Source organism: Schistocerca serialis, chromosome 1, assembly GCF_023864345.2.
Source record: "Schistocerca serialis cubense isolate TAMUIC-IGC-003099 chromosome 1, iqSchSeri2.2, whole genome shotgun sequence".
In the NCBI taxonomy this organism is placed as follows: Eukaryota; Metazoa; Arthropoda; class Insecta; order Orthoptera; family Acrididae; genus Schistocerca; species Schistocerca serialis.
The window spans coordinates 111,465,831-111,484,661 of record NC_064638.1 but is presented as its reverse complement, the minus strand read 5'-3'; the positions used below and the strand labels follow the sequence as shown (position 1 = coordinate 111,484,661).

General features: G+C 38.8%; 1 protein-coding gene across 4 annotated transcripts in view; it reads right to left on the bottom strand.

The window, feature by feature from the left end:
• LOC126462823 (protein MTO1 homolog, mitochondrial) overlaps positions 1–18,831 on the bottom strand; it is a 125,849-nt gene that overhangs the window by 35,531 nt on the left and 71,487 nt on the right. For all 4 annotated transcript variants that reach the window (XM_050096104.1, XM_050096103.1, XM_050096101.1 and 1 more), the window contains one exon: positions 4,499–4,644. In XM_050096104.1, coding sequence (XP_049952061.1) covers positions 4,499–4,644 — 146 coding nt within the window. The remainder of the gene's footprint in view (positions 1–4,498; positions 4,645–18,831) is intronic.

The window sequence follows — 18,831 nt, the reverse complement described above, 5'->3', positions numbered from 1 at the left end:
CAATTACTTGCAATAATACTCAATTGTTTTTTTTTTTTTTCTTTTTGGTAACTTCGTACTGTTTCAAACTCTAGAGAGATGTTTTCCATTACTGAGGCAATAAGCAGTTCCAACAAGAAGAAAGTAGAAACTTTAGAAATGTTCAAAACTGGTTGACCAAATCAGTTAGCTAGACAGAAGAGATACTGGTACAAAATCAAACCAAATTCATTTTTACAAAGTTTTTGGAACTTAAGGGGAGATGTATTGGATTGGGGCCCAAAAAATCAATTTTTCAAAAATATTATTTTCTTGATCTAAACAGTTTAATCTACGTTGTGTGTGAATTTTATCATGATAGCAGCTTTAGAAATGCCTTTAAATTGTTAAACTGATTAACTCTGCATTGGTGGCCACTCCCACCTTTTCTGACATTTGGGAAACTGCTTGCTTCAGTGGAATTTTTGTCAGAGTGAGGGCTATTTTCTTTCGATATCTTTGGCTGACATCTACTGTATTTACTCGAATCTAAGCCGCACTTTTCTTCCAGTTTTTGTAATCCAAAAAACCGCCTGCGGCTTAGAATCAGGTGCAAAGTAAGTGGTAGTTCAGAAAAATGTTGGTAGGTGCTGCTACGACTAACTTCTGCCATCGAATAAATGTAGAGCTACACAGGCATGCTTTGCAGGCACAAAGATAAATACTGGCGCCAAAACCTCTGCGTCAGTAAATAAATTAAAAGAAAAGGTAGAAGAATGTAAACATTACGCCATGTATTCTTTCGTGTCTGCTGATATCTCATTTAAATCCTGTCTGCCTAATAAACTACAAAACTACAGTGAGACAACAGCAAATGCGGAAGAATATACATATCATGTCATGTTTATATTCATATTATTCTTATGTTGAATAGTGATACAGTCAGAAATGAAGCACGGCAACTGACTAGATTTTTAAATCTAAGATGAATCTAATTTCTGTGCAAAATGCAATGTACTAAAGAGGCGTCTGCAAAGATTTTCAAACGGAGAAAAATTTTCGCTAACTTTCGTTCAGAACATCTTCTATCATACGCAGTCTATTATTTGGTTCTTGTTGATCATTATCAAAGAAAGCTGCAGTGTAAGTAATAACAAATAGCAGTCTCTTGCCATTGTTTCGCTTATGAGACAATTTCTCTCTCTTTTTTTTTTATATTGTAAGCCGCGGAGCGCGCACAAAAGCAAGCCATGCCGCGAGCGATGACAGGTCGTAAACACTCATTATCAGAATGCAAAAAACAATGCATGACACAGTACAATAATGCATTTTCAGCTTATAACGGCTTAAAAGAACAAATATAATGACACTTATCAGATCAAAGCAAAATAAGCAATCGATTCAAACCAGACGAAGCACGTGAAAAAGGAAGGGTACCTGTATAAATACGGACGGAGCACCTGACACATAACAATGGCTACTTGGTAAAGCTTAGCTGTTAAGCTTACAACTCGCACCAAACTACTGTAGCTGTATCTTCATCCATTCGACCCCAATTGTGTCTCATGTTACAATGAACCAACTTTGTTTCGATTTGGAGGTGCGGCCTAAAATTTTCTCTCCCATCGAATTTTGAGTCTCAAATTTCAGGTGCAGCTTAGATTCGGGAAATTTTTTTTTCCTTGATTTCGAGTCTCATTTTTCAGGTGCGGCTTAGATTCAAGTGCGGCCAAGGTATAAAGTTTTCATGTTCATGTGTTAACTGTAAAAATATGGAATTCAGGATTGTTGTTGAAGAAAGAAGAGTGAGAATAGCTTGTGACTTTAAAGTAATTTGTAATTCATGTGGCTATGAATTTTCATTTTCCTCCTCCAAAAAAAAACTGACACTGGTACCTACGAAAGGAATTTTAGGTTAGTATATGATCTGAGATGCCTTGGACAGGGCAGGGAAGGAGGTAATTTATTGTGTGGTTTTCTGAACAGGCCTCCACTTTGTGCAAGGTTTGAAAATATAAATAAAGAAATGTCCGTTGCTGAATGCAATACTGCCAAAGTTTCTTTGAAGAAAGCAGTGGAGGCATTGGTGAAAATAAACAAAAAAGAAATAGATCCTGGAGTAGATATTCATGACAGTGAACCTCCTACAAATGTTACTGACATGTGCGTGTCTGTAGATGGGATCTGAATGAAAATGGGTCACACATCTCTGCATGGAGTTGCATCTGTTACTGGTTTTTAATTCAGGTAAAGGTTTAGATGTAGCAATTATGTCTAAATACTGCCACCAGCATGCCACACAGAAAATGTCCAACAATGAAGACAGTGACAAATTGTGACAAGAAGAGTGCAGTAGCATGCTCTAAAAATTATAGTGGCTCAACTGGGGGCATAGAGGCTACTGCAGTTGTGAGGTTGTTCTCCAGATCTGAGGACCAGTATGGTATTAGATTTACTAAATACCTTGGTGATGGGGACTCCTCTTCGTTCAAAGCTGTAACAGATAAAAATCCATAAAATACAACAATAGAAAAGTTGGAATGTGCTGGCCACATCCAAATGAGGCTTGGTGGTAGGCTTTGTCGCTTGCTGAAAGAGAAGGAAGGTGAAGTACTTGAGGATGGAAAACCACTAGGAGGAAAAGGCAGGTTTACTCTGAAAGAGATTGATTCTCTTCATTTTATGGGATAGCTATCAGGAAGAAAACACATAATTTAGAGGCAAGGAGGTGTGCTGTGTGGGCAATTTTTTTCCACAAACTATCCACTGACCAAACACCAATGCACAATCAGTGTCCGAAAGACGATTGGTGAAAGTTCCACAACAGAAATGAGATGTATTCGCATAAACACTCATTACCAGAACCTGTTATGAATGCAATTAAGCCACATTCAGGTTTCTTGCAAACCCTGATTTATTGAGGAAGTGTCTTCACGGAAAGACATAAAATGCAAATTAAATTCTCAATAACTTAATTTGGATTAGATGCCCAAAAAGGACATTCTGTGGATTTGAAGTACTCAAAATAGGCACCTATGATGCAGTTTTATGTTACAACAACAGAAATAATGGCAGAATTGAAGTGCTGAAGAGAGTTGGTATAGATCCTGGTATGTTTACAACAAAAGCATTTTACACCATAGGCAGCTACCAGATCAGCGCGTTACCTGCAAATACAGGCCAGGCAGATTCAATAAGGGGAGAAGAGAAACCTGGAGGATGAGGAGTATCAGTACGGAGGATTTTAAAATTGAGGTAAGCTTATTACATGTAATAGTATGAGAGAAAAATCTTTGAACCTCATTTTCTCTGTTTTACATTTTTTACATTATTAGAAGCCTTTTCTCAAAAAGTATGCGCGCTAATGCTATGAAATTTTCTGGAAGTGTTAACAACCTGTTGCTGTCTCCCTGGAATTAAAAAATATGAGATCTTGCAATTGCATTCTGATTTTTAGATGATTGTATGCAGAAAAAAAGTTAATTTTGGATGTGCAAAATTAAAAACTCTGTTAATGATACAATTTGTACCATAAATTAATAACTGTACTTCAGTGGTTTTATAACCACTACAATAAAATTTTCAGATCAATTGCATGATTAGAATCTGAGTTATGGCTTTTTATAAAAAAAGACAATAAAAAATTAAAAATTAAAATTTCTGGTAAATATTAATCCTGCATATTTTATTATAATTTTCCATTAAAAACAGCTCTTTTGCTTTACACATGCAAAATTTTAGATTTGTTCATTAATAAATATGACTGTAAAGATTTTTTAAATAAATGTTTACATTTTCCGTTATATCCCCCTGTAAGGCTGCTTTCATAACTTCTGCACAAAATAATTACAACAAAAATAAAAAATCAATCTAAAAGGCTGGTTTGGGCACCACTGTGTTGCATTCTGCATAAACCTACAGGACAGGTGTTTGAATTTTAGCATCCTGTTGACACTCAACACATCAGAAATGGTTCACTAGCTCAGACAAAGAGATAACAGGATGGAAAACTTGTCCTTTCTGGAGGAACAATCTTGGTGTACCTCTCTAAGGTGACTTAGGGAAGAGGTGGAAAGGTTAAATACAGATGCCTGGACAGAAATTTTCGCCAACCACCTCCTGAATGTCAGCCAAACATCTGAATAATTCTGACACCTTGTTCCATGGTGCTATTGAATATTGTGAGTCCTCACTGTCTACCAAGATGTGAACCATTTCTAATAGTTTTGGGGGTCATAAAGTTTACAATCCACATCATTATATGAAAGAAAGAATTATTTTTCACACCAGAGACATTGGCTCACTAAATAAGTGGATTACTCCATCACTACTTGGTTCTACAATTTGATACTCTAAATCAAAACAACACAAGTTGTAACATGTATTACTTATCTGACATGAAACCTATGGAACCATATTATTTGAAAACCTATGTTGCAGGTAAACTTTTTGTATAATTTTAACCAGCATTTACATGGAGAAGTACAAAGTAAGAAGTACAGAATGTGAGAGACAAAGGGAAAAAGCATACTGATTTTACCTTAATACCTTTGATTCAATTGATGGGCAGTAACGTGGACCAGTGACTTCTTCTCTTACATGCCGATTGACATGAAGATTGTCAAGGATTATTTTGTTTACCTTCTCATTTGTGAAGGTCATGTAACAGAACAGTTGATCTTCGGGCTGCAACAATAAAATAATGTTTATAAATCTTTCAGCTGTTGGAATGTTCCAACTGCATATACAAAATCAACACAGATGAGACTACACAGGTGGCCTGGTGAAATGATTTGTGGCATTCCTGTTGTGTTTGCCACTGGACCCTAAAACTAACATCACATACTACTTCACCAGTCCACCTGTACATCATCTTCAGATGGGGCACAGTTGCTGAGTCTTGTCAATCTGACATGAAGCTTGAAACGGTGTAACAAAGACAACACATTTTACAAACACTCTGTCAAACCATGAGGTTAATATCATTTTCAGAGGAACAGAAGAAATAATTTGCCACAACTATTTCAAGAGCTGACACTTTATTTATATACGAATCCCTCAGCTGAATTTAAACATCTTTACTCAGATGCAGATGGTGATTGCATGTCATTTTAAAGATTGGTGAAAGAGTATAACAATAACTACATGCACTATTAATTATTTAATTAATTGTATTATTTAAAACAGTTTAAAAATTAAGGATTCTTCCAGTACGTTAGGAAAAAAAAAAAAAAAAAAAAAAAAAAAAAAAAAATCTAGACTTTCTCACTGATTACAATCTCAATATTACTCTGCCATCATTTATTTTCTTTAATGATTAAATGAGATCTATTACACAATTGTGGCAGCATCACTGACTGCAATGCGGTAACTGTACCACAGAGGTTGTCTTCTAATTTGCAGCTCTTCTTCGAGCCTTTAACGACAAAGCACTCACAACTTACACGCTACATTTTACTCACAACTCACCACAACCATGATTTTAACTCAGAGGAAAGCAGCACTCTTATTTTTATTACATGTTTTGTGTAGAGATGCCTGCATTCTTAGTCACAATTTATAATCAAAGATGGCATAAGAAAGTGCTTCATATTGATCATATTTTAGGAGGATAATGTATTTACACTTAACTTGAAGCTGTTAAATAGTGTCGGCTCTAAATGATTAGAGAAATGGTTTGGTTAGGTAATGTTTGTTAGCTCAAGAATTAATCAAATAGCTTCTGTGGAGCAGTCATTGCAAAATTTCACAATGAAGAGGATATTTGCTGTAAAATGGCAAGTTCATCTTTGGCAGTGGCCCACATCTATTGTTATGTATTTTACTGAGAAAATTTTCATGGTCATTACGAAGCCCATTCAACAAACTGTCTACATATGAACATCCAACACAGAATTGTTAAACATATTATGAAATGACGACATGAATTTGGCTATTTCTAAGTACATTAAAATCATGTGCCTCCAAAAAATGCAGTGTTCCAAATTTCTGCTCACAATGAAAGATTCACTCTACATTTGAATACTTATTGAATCTCTTGGGGCATTCATATTGATGTACATTGAATCTTTTAAACTAAAGTCAGGAATTGGATCAGCAACACATACTTCACTCTAAACAACTACAAGTTCCTAACCGGGTTTGCAATTTCTCCCCAGTCTTTTTTTCCTTCCCTTTTCTATTTACAATCTGCAGTTTCTCAGTATCTCCATCAGTATCCACTTTTTTCCAGCACTTCCTGCTACCCCTATCATTCTAGTACCTTTTTGCCTTTCTGTATGATTCATGTGCTGCCTTCACTACTTTGTCTTTCCAAACCACCCACTCATCTTCTACTGTATTCCCTTCCCCTGTTTCACTCAATTGTTGCCTAATGCTCCCTCTGAAATTCTCAATAACCTCTAGTTCTTCCAAATTATCTACGTCTCATCTCCTTAATTTTCTACTTTTCTGTATATTCTTCAGTTTTAATCTACAGCTCATAACCAATAAATTATAGTCCAAGCCCCTGAAAATGTCTTACGGTTTAAAACATAACTCGAAAATCTCTTTCTTAGATTGTAAAATCAATCTCAATCTCAAACCTTCCATTGTCTAGTATCTACAGGTCTCTTCCACATATACAACCCTCATTCATGATTCGTAAACCAAGTGTTAGCAATTATTAAATTATGAATGGCTTTGTAAGATAAAATAAAGAAGGTAGTAGACAATCTATTAGGTAAAACGACAAGGCCTAGTATAAATCCTTTAGATATCACAGGACATACTGAATTTAACTGATGAGAGAAATAAACGCATTGATGGAAAAAAATCTCAAAACCAAAGAGGAGTTATGTGAGATAAATTAAAATTGTTAGTCATGTTTTTATGTTAGAAAGATGATCTTTATTTATATTTCACACCAGTCACATACGAGTTACGCTAGTAGTGCCACTATGAGGATGCAAATTAGGTTTGTTATAAATATCCACTATGATGGCTGTGAGCATTAGTGACCTTTGATATTGATGTTAGTCAAGAATGCCTTTAAGACAATGATGACTCAATTATTAACAACTCACTGAGTTTGAAGATGATACTGTACTAGAGCTATGAGAAGCCCAATGTTCCTTCCATGACCTTTCAGAAAGACTCAGCATAATGTAGCCACTGTACATGATTGCTGGCACCAGTGGTCAGAGGAGGGAATGGGAAGGGCAGATGCTGGATGGCCATGTGGCACTACCGAGAGGGAAAGCTGTCTGTTCAACGTATGGCTATAGAACATCATACTGCATCTGGAGCAGCAATCTGAGCAGCAGTCAGCACCACAGTGACACACTGAGCTGTTAAAAATCAATTACTTCAAGGATAGCTTTGAGCCAGATGCCCTGTAGTGTGCATTCCACTGACGCCAAACCACTGCTATTTGCAACTTCAGTAGTGTCAAGCAAGAGCTCACTGGAGGTTGGAGTGGAGGTCTGTTGTGTTTTCTGATGGAAGCCAGTTCTGCCTTGGCGCCAGTGATGGCTGTATGTTGGTTAGAAAGAGGCCAGGTGAACATCTGCAACCAACCTATCTGCAGCCCAGACACACTGGACCTACCCCAAGTCTGAGGTGTGATTTCGAGTGATGGCAGCAGCACTCTCATGGTTGTTCCATGCACCCTGACTGCAAATTTGTTTGTCAGCCTGGTTATTCAACCTTTTGTGCTGCTATTCATAAACAGCATTCCAGGGGGTGTTTTCCAACAGGATAACACTCACCTACATTCCACTATTGTAACCCAACATGTCCTACAGAGTGTCAACACGTTGCCTGTCTTCAATTGCATGTGTATGGGACATAACTGGACAACAACTTCCGCAACCAGTATTAACCATCCCTGTATTGACTGACCAACTGCAACAGGCATGGAACTCCAGCCCACAAATTGACATCTGGGTCCTGTATGACACAGTAGACACACATCTGCATGCTTGCATTCAATATTCTGGCTGTTAATCCAGTTGTTAATGTAACACCAGTTCACATCTGCAATGACTTTTCTCATGCTTACATTAACCTGTGATCCTGTTATGTTAATCACTTAAATATGTTACCTAGGCAAATGTATTCCCAAAATTTCATTGCTCTACATTAATTATTTGTTGATGTTGGGATTTTTTTCCATCAGTGTACAAAATTGCAGGAAATGAAGCAGTACTGGAAGTGCAAAATGGCTAACCAGGAATGGCTCGAGGACAAATGTCAGTCAACAGAAGTTTGTATAGCTAGAGTAAGATGGATACTACTTCCAGAAAATTAAAGAGACCTTTGGAGAAAAGAGATGCAGCCATATGAATATCAAGGGCTCAGATGGAAATCAAGAAAGCAAAGAAGGGAGAAAGAACTTGAAGGCAATATTATAGAGAAGAGGAAGAAGATAAAGATGAGATGGGAGATATGATAACGTGAGAAGAAATTGGCAGCAGAGCATTGTAAGGTATGAGCTGAAACAAGGTCTCCGGAGTAGATGATATTCCCTCAGAACTGTTGATATCTTTGGGAAAGGCAGCTATGACAAAACTATTCCACCTGGTGTGCAAGATATACGTGACATGGGAAATACCGTATTTACTCGCATCTAAGCCGCACTTTTTTTCCGGTTTTTGTAATCCAAAAAACCACCTGTGGCTTACAATCAAGTTCTGAAAAATGTTGGTAAATGCCGCCGCATCTAACTTCTGCTGTCGAATATATGTAGCACTACACAGGCATGCTTTGCAGGCACAAAGATAAATACTGGTGCCAAAACCTCAGCGTCAGTAAATTGATTAAAAAAAAAAAGTGGAAGACGAGCTTTTTTCTCCGCCCCGAGTTTCGACCACAGCATTTTCATACATTATCCAACGAAGTAAATACAAATTCCGTATTGTTCATCTTCGAATGTAGCAGCATTTCAATGTACTACGAAAATACGACTGGCAAGACTATTTGGGATGTTTGTCCATATGGCCAACTCTATGTTATGAATTTTTTCCTACCTATGAGAAGAGATGGTTGCTACTAGGAACTTGTACGAATTGTGAATCACATGCCATATTCTCTTCACCATAAGAATAACATGAATATAAACATTTTGCCATGTATTCCTTCGTGTTAGCTGCTGCTGTTGTAGTAGTTGTTGTGGTCTTCAGTCCTGAGACTGGTTTGATGCAGCTCTCCATGCTACTCTATGCTGTGCAAGCTCCTTCATCTCCCAGTACCTACTGCAACCTACATCCTTCTGAATCTGCTTAGTGTATTCATCTCTTGGTCTCCCTCCACGATTTTTACGCTCTACGCTGCCCTCCAATACTAAATTTGTGATCCCTTGATGCCTCAGGACATGTCCTACCAACTGATCCCTTCTTCTAGTCAAGTTGTGCCACAAACTTCTCCTCGCCCCAATCCTATTCAATACCTCCTCATTAGTTATGTGATCTACCCATCAAATCTTCAGCATTCTTCTGTAGCACCACATTTCGAAATCTTCTAGTCTCTTCTTGTCCAAACTATTTATCGTCCATGTTTCACTTCCATACATGGCTACACTCCATACAAATACTTTCAGAAATGACTTTCTGACACTTAAATCTATACTCGATGTTAACAAATTTATCTTCTTCAGAAACGCTTTCCTTGTCATTGCCAGCCTACATTTTATATCCTCTCTACTTCGACCATCATCAGTTATTTTGCTCCCCAAATAGCAAAACTTCTTTACTACTATAAGTGTCTCATTTCCTAATCTAATTCCCTCAGCATCACCCGACTTAATTAGACTACATTCCATTATCCTCGTTTTGCTTTTGTTGATGTTCATCCTATATACTCCTTTCAAGACACTATCCATTCCGTTTAACAGCTCTTCCAAGTCCTTTGCTGTCTCTGACATAATTACAATGTCATCGGCGAACCTCAAAGTTTTTATTTCTTCTCCATGGATTTTAATACCTACTCCGAATTTTTCTTTTGTTTCCTTCACTGCTTGCTCAATATACAGATTGAATAACATTGGGGAGAGGCTACAATCCTGTCTCACTCCCTTCCCAACCACTGCTTCCCTTTCATCTCCATCGATTCTTATAACTGCCATCTGGTTTCTGTACAAATTGTAAATAGCCTTTCGCTCCCTGTATTTTACACCTGCCACCTTCAGAATTTGAAAGAGAGTATTCCAGTCAACATTGTCAAAAGCTTTTTCTAAGTCTACAAATGATAGAAACGTGGGTTTGCCTTTCCTTAATCTTTCTTCTAAGATGAGTCGTAGGGTCAATATTGCCTCATGTGTTCCAATATTTCTGCAGAATCCAAACTGATCTTCCCCGAGGTCGGCTTCTACTAGTTCTTCCATTCGTCTGTAAAGAATTCGCGTTAGTATTTTGCAGCCGTGACTTATTACACTGATGTTGTTGTTGTGGTCTTCAGTCCTGAGACTGGTTTGATGCAGCTCTCCATGCTACTCTATCCTGTGCAAGCTTCTTCATCCCCCAGTACCTACTGCAACCTACATCCTTCTGAATCTGCTTAGTGTATTCATCTCTTGGTCTCCCTCTATGATTCTTACCCTCCACGCTGCCCTCCAATGTTAAATTTGTGATCCCTTGATGCCTCAAAACATGTCCTACCAAACAATCCCTTCTTCTAGTCAAGTTGTGCCACAAACTTCTCTTCTCCCCAATCCTATTCAATACCTCCTCATTAGTTATGTGATCTACCCACCTTATCTTCAGCATTCTTCTGTAGCACCACATTACACTGATAGTTCGGTAATTTTCCCATCTGTCAACTCCTGCTTTCTTTGGGATTGGAATTATTATATTCTTCTTGAAGTCTGAGGGTATTTCGCCTGTCTCATACATCTTGCTCACCAGATGGTAGAGGTGTGTCAGGACTGGCTCTCTCAAGGATGTCAGTAGTTCCAATCGAATGTTGTCTATTCCCGGGGCCTTGTTTCGACTCAGGTCTTTCAGTGCTCTGTCAAACTCTTCACGCAGTATCATATCTCCCATTTCATCTTCATCTACATCCTCTTCCATTTCCATAATATTGTCCTCAAGTACATCGCCCCTGTATAGACCCTCTATATACTCCTTCCACCTTTCTGCTTTCCCTTCTTTGCTTAGAACTGGGTTTCCATCTGAGCTCTTGATATTCGTACAAGTGGTCCTCTTTTCTCCAAGGGTATCTTTAATTTTCCTGTAGGCAGTATCTATCTTACCCCTAGTGAGATAAGCCTCTACATCCTTACATTTGTCCTTCAATCATCCCCGCTTAGCCATTTTGCACTTCCTATCGATCTCATTTTTGAGACGTTTGTATTCCTTTTTGCCTACTTCATTTACTGCATTTTTGTATTTTCTCCTTTCATCTATTAAATTCAATATTTCTTCTGTTACCCAAGGATTTCTACTAGCCCTCGTCTTTTTACCTACTTGATCCTCTGCTGCCTTCACTTCTTCATCCCTCAAAGCTACCCATTCTTGTTCTACTGTATTTTTTTCCCCCATTCCTGTCAATTGTTCCCTTATGCTGTCCCTGAAACTCTGTACAACCTCTGGTTTAGTCAGTTTATCCAGGTCCCATCTCCTTAAATTCCCACCTTTTTGCAGTTTCTTCAGTTTTAATCTACAGTTCATAACCAATAGATTGTGGTCAGAGTCCACATCTGCCCCCTGGAAGTGTCTTACAATTTAAAACCTGGTTCCTAAATCTCTGTCTTACCATTATATAATCTATCTGAAACCTGTCAGTATCTCCAGGCTTCTTCCACATATACAACCTTCTTTTATGATTCTTGAACCAAGTGTTAGCTATTATTAAGTTGTGCTCTGTGCAAAATTCTACCAGGTGGCTTCCTCTTTCATTTCTTACCCCCAATCCATATTCACCTACTACGTTTCCTTCTCTTCCTTTTCCTACTGTCGAATTCCAGTCACCCATGACTATTAAATTTTCGTCTCCCTTCACTATCTGAATAATTTCTTTTATCTCATCATACATTTCATCAATTTCTTCATCATCTGCAGAGCTAGTTGGCATATAAACTTGTAGTATTGTAGTAGGCGTGAGCTTTGTGTCTATCTTGGCCACAATAATGCGTTCACTATGCTGTTTGTAGTAGCTTACCCGCACTCCTATTTTTTTTATTCATTATTAAACCTACTCCTGCATTACCCCTATTTGATTTTGTATTTATAACCCTGTATTCGCCTGACCGAAAGTCTTGTTCCTCCTGCCACCGAACTTCACTAATTCCCACTATATTTAACTTTAACCTGCCCATTTCCCTTTTTAAATTTTCTAACCTACCTGCCCAATTAAGGGATCTGACATTCCACACTCCGATCCGTAGGATGCCAGTTTTCTTTTTCCTGATAACGACGTCCTCGAGTAGTCCCCGCCCGGAGATCCAAATGGTGAACATTTAACCTTACAGTAAAGCTGCATGCCCTTGGGAAAAATTATGGCTGAAGTTTCCCCTTGCTTTCAGCCGTTCGCAGTACCAGCACAGCAAGGCCGTTTTGGTTAGTGTTACAAGGCCAGATCAGTCAGTCACCCAGACTGTTGCCTCTGCAACTACTGAAAAGGCTGCTGCCCCTCTTCAAGAACCACACATTTGTCTGACCTCTCAACACATACCCCTCCGTTGTGGCTGCACCTACGGTACGGCTATCTATATCACTGAGGCATGCAAGCCTCCCCACCAACAGCAAGGTCCATGGTTCATGGGGGGGGGGGGGGGTTTGCTGCTATCTCATTTAAATCCTGTCTACCTAATAAACTACGAAACTAGAGTGAGACAACAGCAAATGCGGAAGAATATACATATCATGTCATGTTCATATTTGTATTATTCTTATGCCTAATAGTGATACAGTCAGAAATGAAGCATGGCAATTGACTACTTTTTAAAATTTAAGATGACTGTAATTTCTGTGCAGAATGTAATGCACTAAAGAGGCGTCTGCAAAGATTTTGAAATGGAGAAAAATTTTCGCTATACTCTCGTTCAGAACATCTTCTATCATACGCAGTCTATTATTTGGTTCTTATTGATCATTATCAAAGAAAGCAGCAGTGTAAGTAACAACAAATAGCATTCTCTTGCCATTGTTTCGCTAGTGAGACAATTCCTCCCTCTTTTTTTTTTTTAAATTGTAAGCGGCGTTAGCGTGCACAAAGGCAAGCCATACCGTGAGCGGCGACAGGCAATAAACACTCATTATCAGAATGTGACAAACAAAGGTATTTTCAGCTAAGAGTGACGCAAACACCTATAACAAGGAGAACGGCACTTATCAGATCAAAGAAAAATAAGCAATCAATTCAAACCAGATACAGCACGTGAAAAAGGAAGGGCACCCATATAAATACAGACGGAGTGCCTGACGCATAGCAATGGCTACCTGGTAAAGCTTAACTGCTAAGCTTACGGCTCGAACCAAACTACTGTAGCTGTATCATCATTCATTCGACCTAAATTTTGTCTCATATTACAATGGACCAACTTTAGTTTTGATTTGGAGGTGCGGCCTAAAACTTCTCTCTCCCCTTGAATCTCGAGTCTCAAATTTCAGGTGCAGCTTAGATTCGAGTAAATATGGTACTCCCAGTCTTCAAGAGGAATGTAATAATTTCAGTACCAAAGAAAGCAGGTGATTACAGGTGTGAATATTACCAATCAGTTTAATAAGCCATAGTTGTGAAACACTGACACAAATTATTTACAGAAAAATGAAAAAACTGAGTGAAGCCAAACTTGTGTATGATCAGTTTGAATTCTGGAGAAATGTTAGAACACATAAGGCAATACTGACCTTATTACTTATCTTAGAAGGTAGATCAAATTAGTGAAAACCCACATGTATACCTTTCGAAAGCTTTAAGAAAGCTTTTGTCAAAGGTGACTGGAATACACACTTTGAAATTCGGAAGGTAGCAAGGATTAAGTGCAGAGAGCAAAAGGTTATATAAAATTTGTACAGAAACCAGATGCATGAAAGGGAAGCAGAGGTTGAGAAGAGGTGAGAAAGAGGAGTTGTCTATCCCAGACATTATTCAACCTGTAAACTGAGCAAGCAGTTAAGTCTGGAGAAGGAATTAACATTCAAGAAGAAGAAATAAAAGCTTTAAGGTTTTTGCCAATGACATTGTGATTCTGTTGGAGACAGGAAATGATCCGGAAGAGCAGTTGAATGGAATGGACTGTGTCTTGAAAGGATGATGTAAGCTGAACACTAGCAAAAGCAAAACACAAGTAACAGAATAGTTTCAAATTAAATCAGGCAATGCTGAGTGAAAAAGATTAAGAAGTCAGACACTAAAAGTAGTAGATGGACAGTAAAATAACTGATGATGTGCAAAGCAGAAAGGACATCAAATGTAGACTGGCAGTGGGAGGAAAAGCAATTGTCAAAAACATAAATGTCTTAAGACTGAACACATATTTAACTATTACAAAGTATTTCTGAAGACATTTGTCTTGAATGTAGCCTTGGAAGCGAATGAAAAGTGGATGATAAACAGTTCAGACAAGATGAGAATAGAAGCTTTTGAAATTTGATGTTAAGAAGAATACAGAACATTATGTGAGTAGATCACCTAACTAACAACCTAACTAAAAATTGGTGAGGAAAGAAATGCGCAGCATTACTTGACTAAACAAAGGGATCAGTTGATAGGACACATTCTGAGACATCAGGGATTCATCAATTTAGTGTAGGATGGAGGAGAGGGAGGTAAAAATTTTACAGGGAGACCAAGAGATGAATACAGTAGGTAGATTCAAATGGCTGTGGTAGGCAACAGTTATTTGGAGATGAAGAGGCTTGTACGCGATAGAGTAGTGTGGAGAGCTGCAGCAAAGCAGCCTTAGACTGATGACCACAACAGGAACAACAGCATATGATTCATTCCTATTTACATCCTGTGGTTCCTTTGGAGTACATTCTTATTCACTGATGTATAGCTACGAGAGATGGACTGAAGAAGGAAGTAACTGGAATAAATGAGAGAATGGAGAAGACCAAATTACCACTGAAGAGGAAAACAGAGAGGATATTACAAGTGTACCACCACGTCCCTCATGATGTGGAAAATTTCAGAGATTGCACGTCCACACGGTTCACAGGTCCATTTATAAAGCTAACTTGGGTCGGCCCATTGGCGTACTCTGGTGAGCTGCCAAAAAAACAGCATTATTTAAGCAATCGCAAACGACTGCTTGGCCTGTTATGTACCCTGTATACTGTTGTCCAGTCAACGCACTCTGTGCTATTTACAACCTGTATCTTATGTACTACAACATAAAATACCACATTCCATAAATCATGTTTGTTCTTGCTATAGCACCCTCCACCCCCTTTTCCTGATCTAGAGTACATAAGAAGAAAAAGAGGAATTTGAAGATTATTGCAGAAGCACATGTGCCAATAGGAGGCATGAAATCACATGTTGATGTAGAGAGACATGGATAAGAAAATGTACAGTACTTGAAATAAATGGCTGGGAAGGAGATACAAACTGGACTCTTGCAAAGAGAAAGGATAGAGGGTTGAAAACTCATAATTCGATAAGAGAGAAATCATCAGGTGACATGGTATATCAGTGATTGGTCCAAAATGTCAGTAACTGACTGTATGTTAGTAGATAATGAAATGATGAGAAACAGTGGATATATCAAGCTGATACCATGATAGGCCACAGTGACTATTTTATTCTCCCTTAAATGCCTTGTCCTTCAAGAACACTGGTGATCAGTAGCATCATCTGTTGACATTTTGAAAAAATGGAACTTCTGCCGGATGTTCGCATCGTTCTCGCACTATATTTCGACGGTGTAACTCGCTGTTTTCTTCAGGTGCTACCCGAGAGAGGTCCTTGGACTGATCAGGTTCAGTATTTATGCCTGTAAGGTGTTGGGCACTCCCTAGTCGGTCCGCACTGTATCAGGTGTTCCCTACGTGATCCGCGCCCACCATACGTAGCTCTCATGGTCCTCTCTAGTAGCTGGTGTTCCGACTGCTGTCTGCACCCAGCTTAGCCGCTCTCTGGGGTTGCGGTCATCAACTATAGTGACTGGTGCTCTGTATCCTAGCTGTTTCCTTGGTCTCCACTTCTGTTCTTGCTGGGCGCTTCGTAACTGGTCCACATTGCATAGAGTGTTTCATTTGTGGTCTGCACCCACCAAGGTCAGCTCCCATGGTCCCCTCTGATCGCTAGTGGGAACACCAGCCCGGCTCGATGTGGCCATCCTCTGGGGCCATGGTCATCATCTGAGGTTTTTCAAAACTGGTGTGTAATGTCTGGTGTTCTGTTTCACTGCTGTTTCTTCGGTTTCCACTTCTGTCTCTTGGTGGGCGCTCCGTAATCGGGCCGTGCCGCATTAAGTGTTCCATCTCCAGTCTGCGCCTGCCAGGCGCAACTCCAATGGTTCCCTCTGATCGTTGGTGTTCCTGGCTTGGACATCCTCTAGAGTCATGGTCGTCAGGACAAATCTGTAGTGTCCGGTGCTCTGTCTTGTGGCTGTATTCTTGGTCCCCACTCCTGAAATCTCTGTGTGTTTTGTGTTGCGTTTTCAGAAGTTCAAGAGCCAGACGCCAGTCCATGCAGAGTTGGTATCCAGTGTCACAGTTTATGAGATTTTCTGTGATCTCAATGGACTCTTTTATGACACTATCACAATATCTAGGGGTCCATGTGACAATTTTGGTGTCATTGTAGTTCATCGAGTGACCAAGCTCTAGAAAGATCTCCGAGAAAGCATGAAGAATTACAGCATCATCTGTTGTTTGTCCATGGCTTTACTGAATAGCAATCCAAACCACCGGCTTAATTCCTTTAACCAGCACGATCTCCTATGTCCTGGACCATGTCTGCCATCAATCTTTCCTTGAAATATTAGTTGCAACAGCTTCTATTAATTGTTGTTGGGCATTATATTGCGCAAGTATTTCAGGCTTATTCTCTCGATGGTAATGAGGTTTACTAAATCTTTGTTTATATGCTTCAATACTGCCACATCTGCGACTTTATTTCTCCACAGTATCACAACATTCTTTGATATGCCCACATTTCAAATTCCTCCAGTTTCTTTTCTAACTATGCAGTAAGTGCCCATGACTCCACTCCATAGAGGATACTGAACAAGTAGCACTGAAGAAGTTGAGTGAGAAGTGTAATACTTATGTCACAGCTAGCCAGAACTTCCTTAATTTTCTGGGAAGAACTTCAGCCCTGTTCAATTCCACAGAAAATTTTTTGAGATAAGTCCCAATTATTGTTGATTTGAGGCTCCATATATTTATATGATGGAATCCTTTCTATCTTATCATTACTGAGCGCAAGAGTGCCTCAAATTTCATTTCAGTTTCTGCTGATAATTATCCATTTTGTGTTCTTGATGTTTAAACATAATTCCATGGCATTGTTCTCTTCAGTAATAGTGTTTCGTAGTTCTTACAGATCTTCCAACCTACTTGCAAAAAAGACAATGTCATCAGCACATCTGATGTTATCGATTATAACTCAAATTAACCACCACTTCTTAATACTTTCTACGAACAGCAACTCAGAAAAATCTTTTCAGAAGAGATTTTGAAAAGTAATGGCGAACTCTTTCATAATCAACACTACTTCTGACAGCTGACCAACAACACACACGCTATCCCTTTGGTTCCAGAACAGACGCCCAATCAGTTGGATGGCACATACATACAGTCCTTCTCACCTAAGACATGTATTAATTTTTCATGTTCAACAATGTCAAAAAAATTTTCATAATCAATAAAACAAGCATAAACATCACAAAACTGTTGAATCAATGCCTAAAGACTGAGTAATGTCTTCAGCATGCTGAAACCACTCCCTCAGTCCAAACCAAGTCTCCAATCCAACCCTTACATTTACTGTATATTCTGAAATGCAGTATTTTAAGGAATAGCTTGAGGGCATGATGCATTGAACTGATTATTCTGCAATCATTGCAACACTATGCAATGGACTTTTCGGGGCATGATACAAACATTAGTTTGAGCCAGTCACATGGTTTCATTCTTCTTTGATAGACACTGTTCAACAAACCAATTAGTAAGGAAAGAGTCCACTGGCTGTTAGAAAAGGACATCAAAACATGAAGGCAAGAAAAGAAGCAGAAAACCCATAAATATGAATACAAGTACTGAAGTACATGACACAGAGTTGAAGGAACACCACCAAAAATTAATAACTTAACCTCGTTTTTTTAGGTTATAATTAAAACTCTATGACTATGTTCATAATTACCCAAGTGGAAAGAAAAATAGGAGACAGAATGACAACAATGACGATTTGATGGTGTGGGGGAACAGCAAGAAGGAAGTACAGAAGCAATTAGACATTTGGGAAGAAGCTGTGCAACAGTATAGCCTAAAATTTAATGCAAAGAAGTGTGAATTGGATACGGGCAGGGGAGCAGTTGGTAGACATGAAAAGTTTCAATTACAGGTGCAAGTATAATATAAAAAAATGGAAGAAGTGACAAAGAAGTACATTAACATGCAAGACTAGCTGACAGCTTTATGAGTAGTGTGAGAAGAACAGCATGGAACAAAGAGGTCTTCCAGAAAAGTAAGAAGGAGATATACCAAACATACTATATCAGAATCGTAGGGGGAGGGGGTTACACAGAAATAAATTGTGCAACAGAATTGATGGCCTGTGATTATCTTCAAAAGGTCAAATGTTTAGTAATGCAGTTCTGCACTACACCAGATGACCATCATAAGCGAGCATGGCAGTGACCTGGGTAGAGGTCTCATTCTTCCAGTGTTTTGGGGAGAGACAGTGATGTTACTCCTGCTAAATTGGTGTGGGAGCAATTGGGTT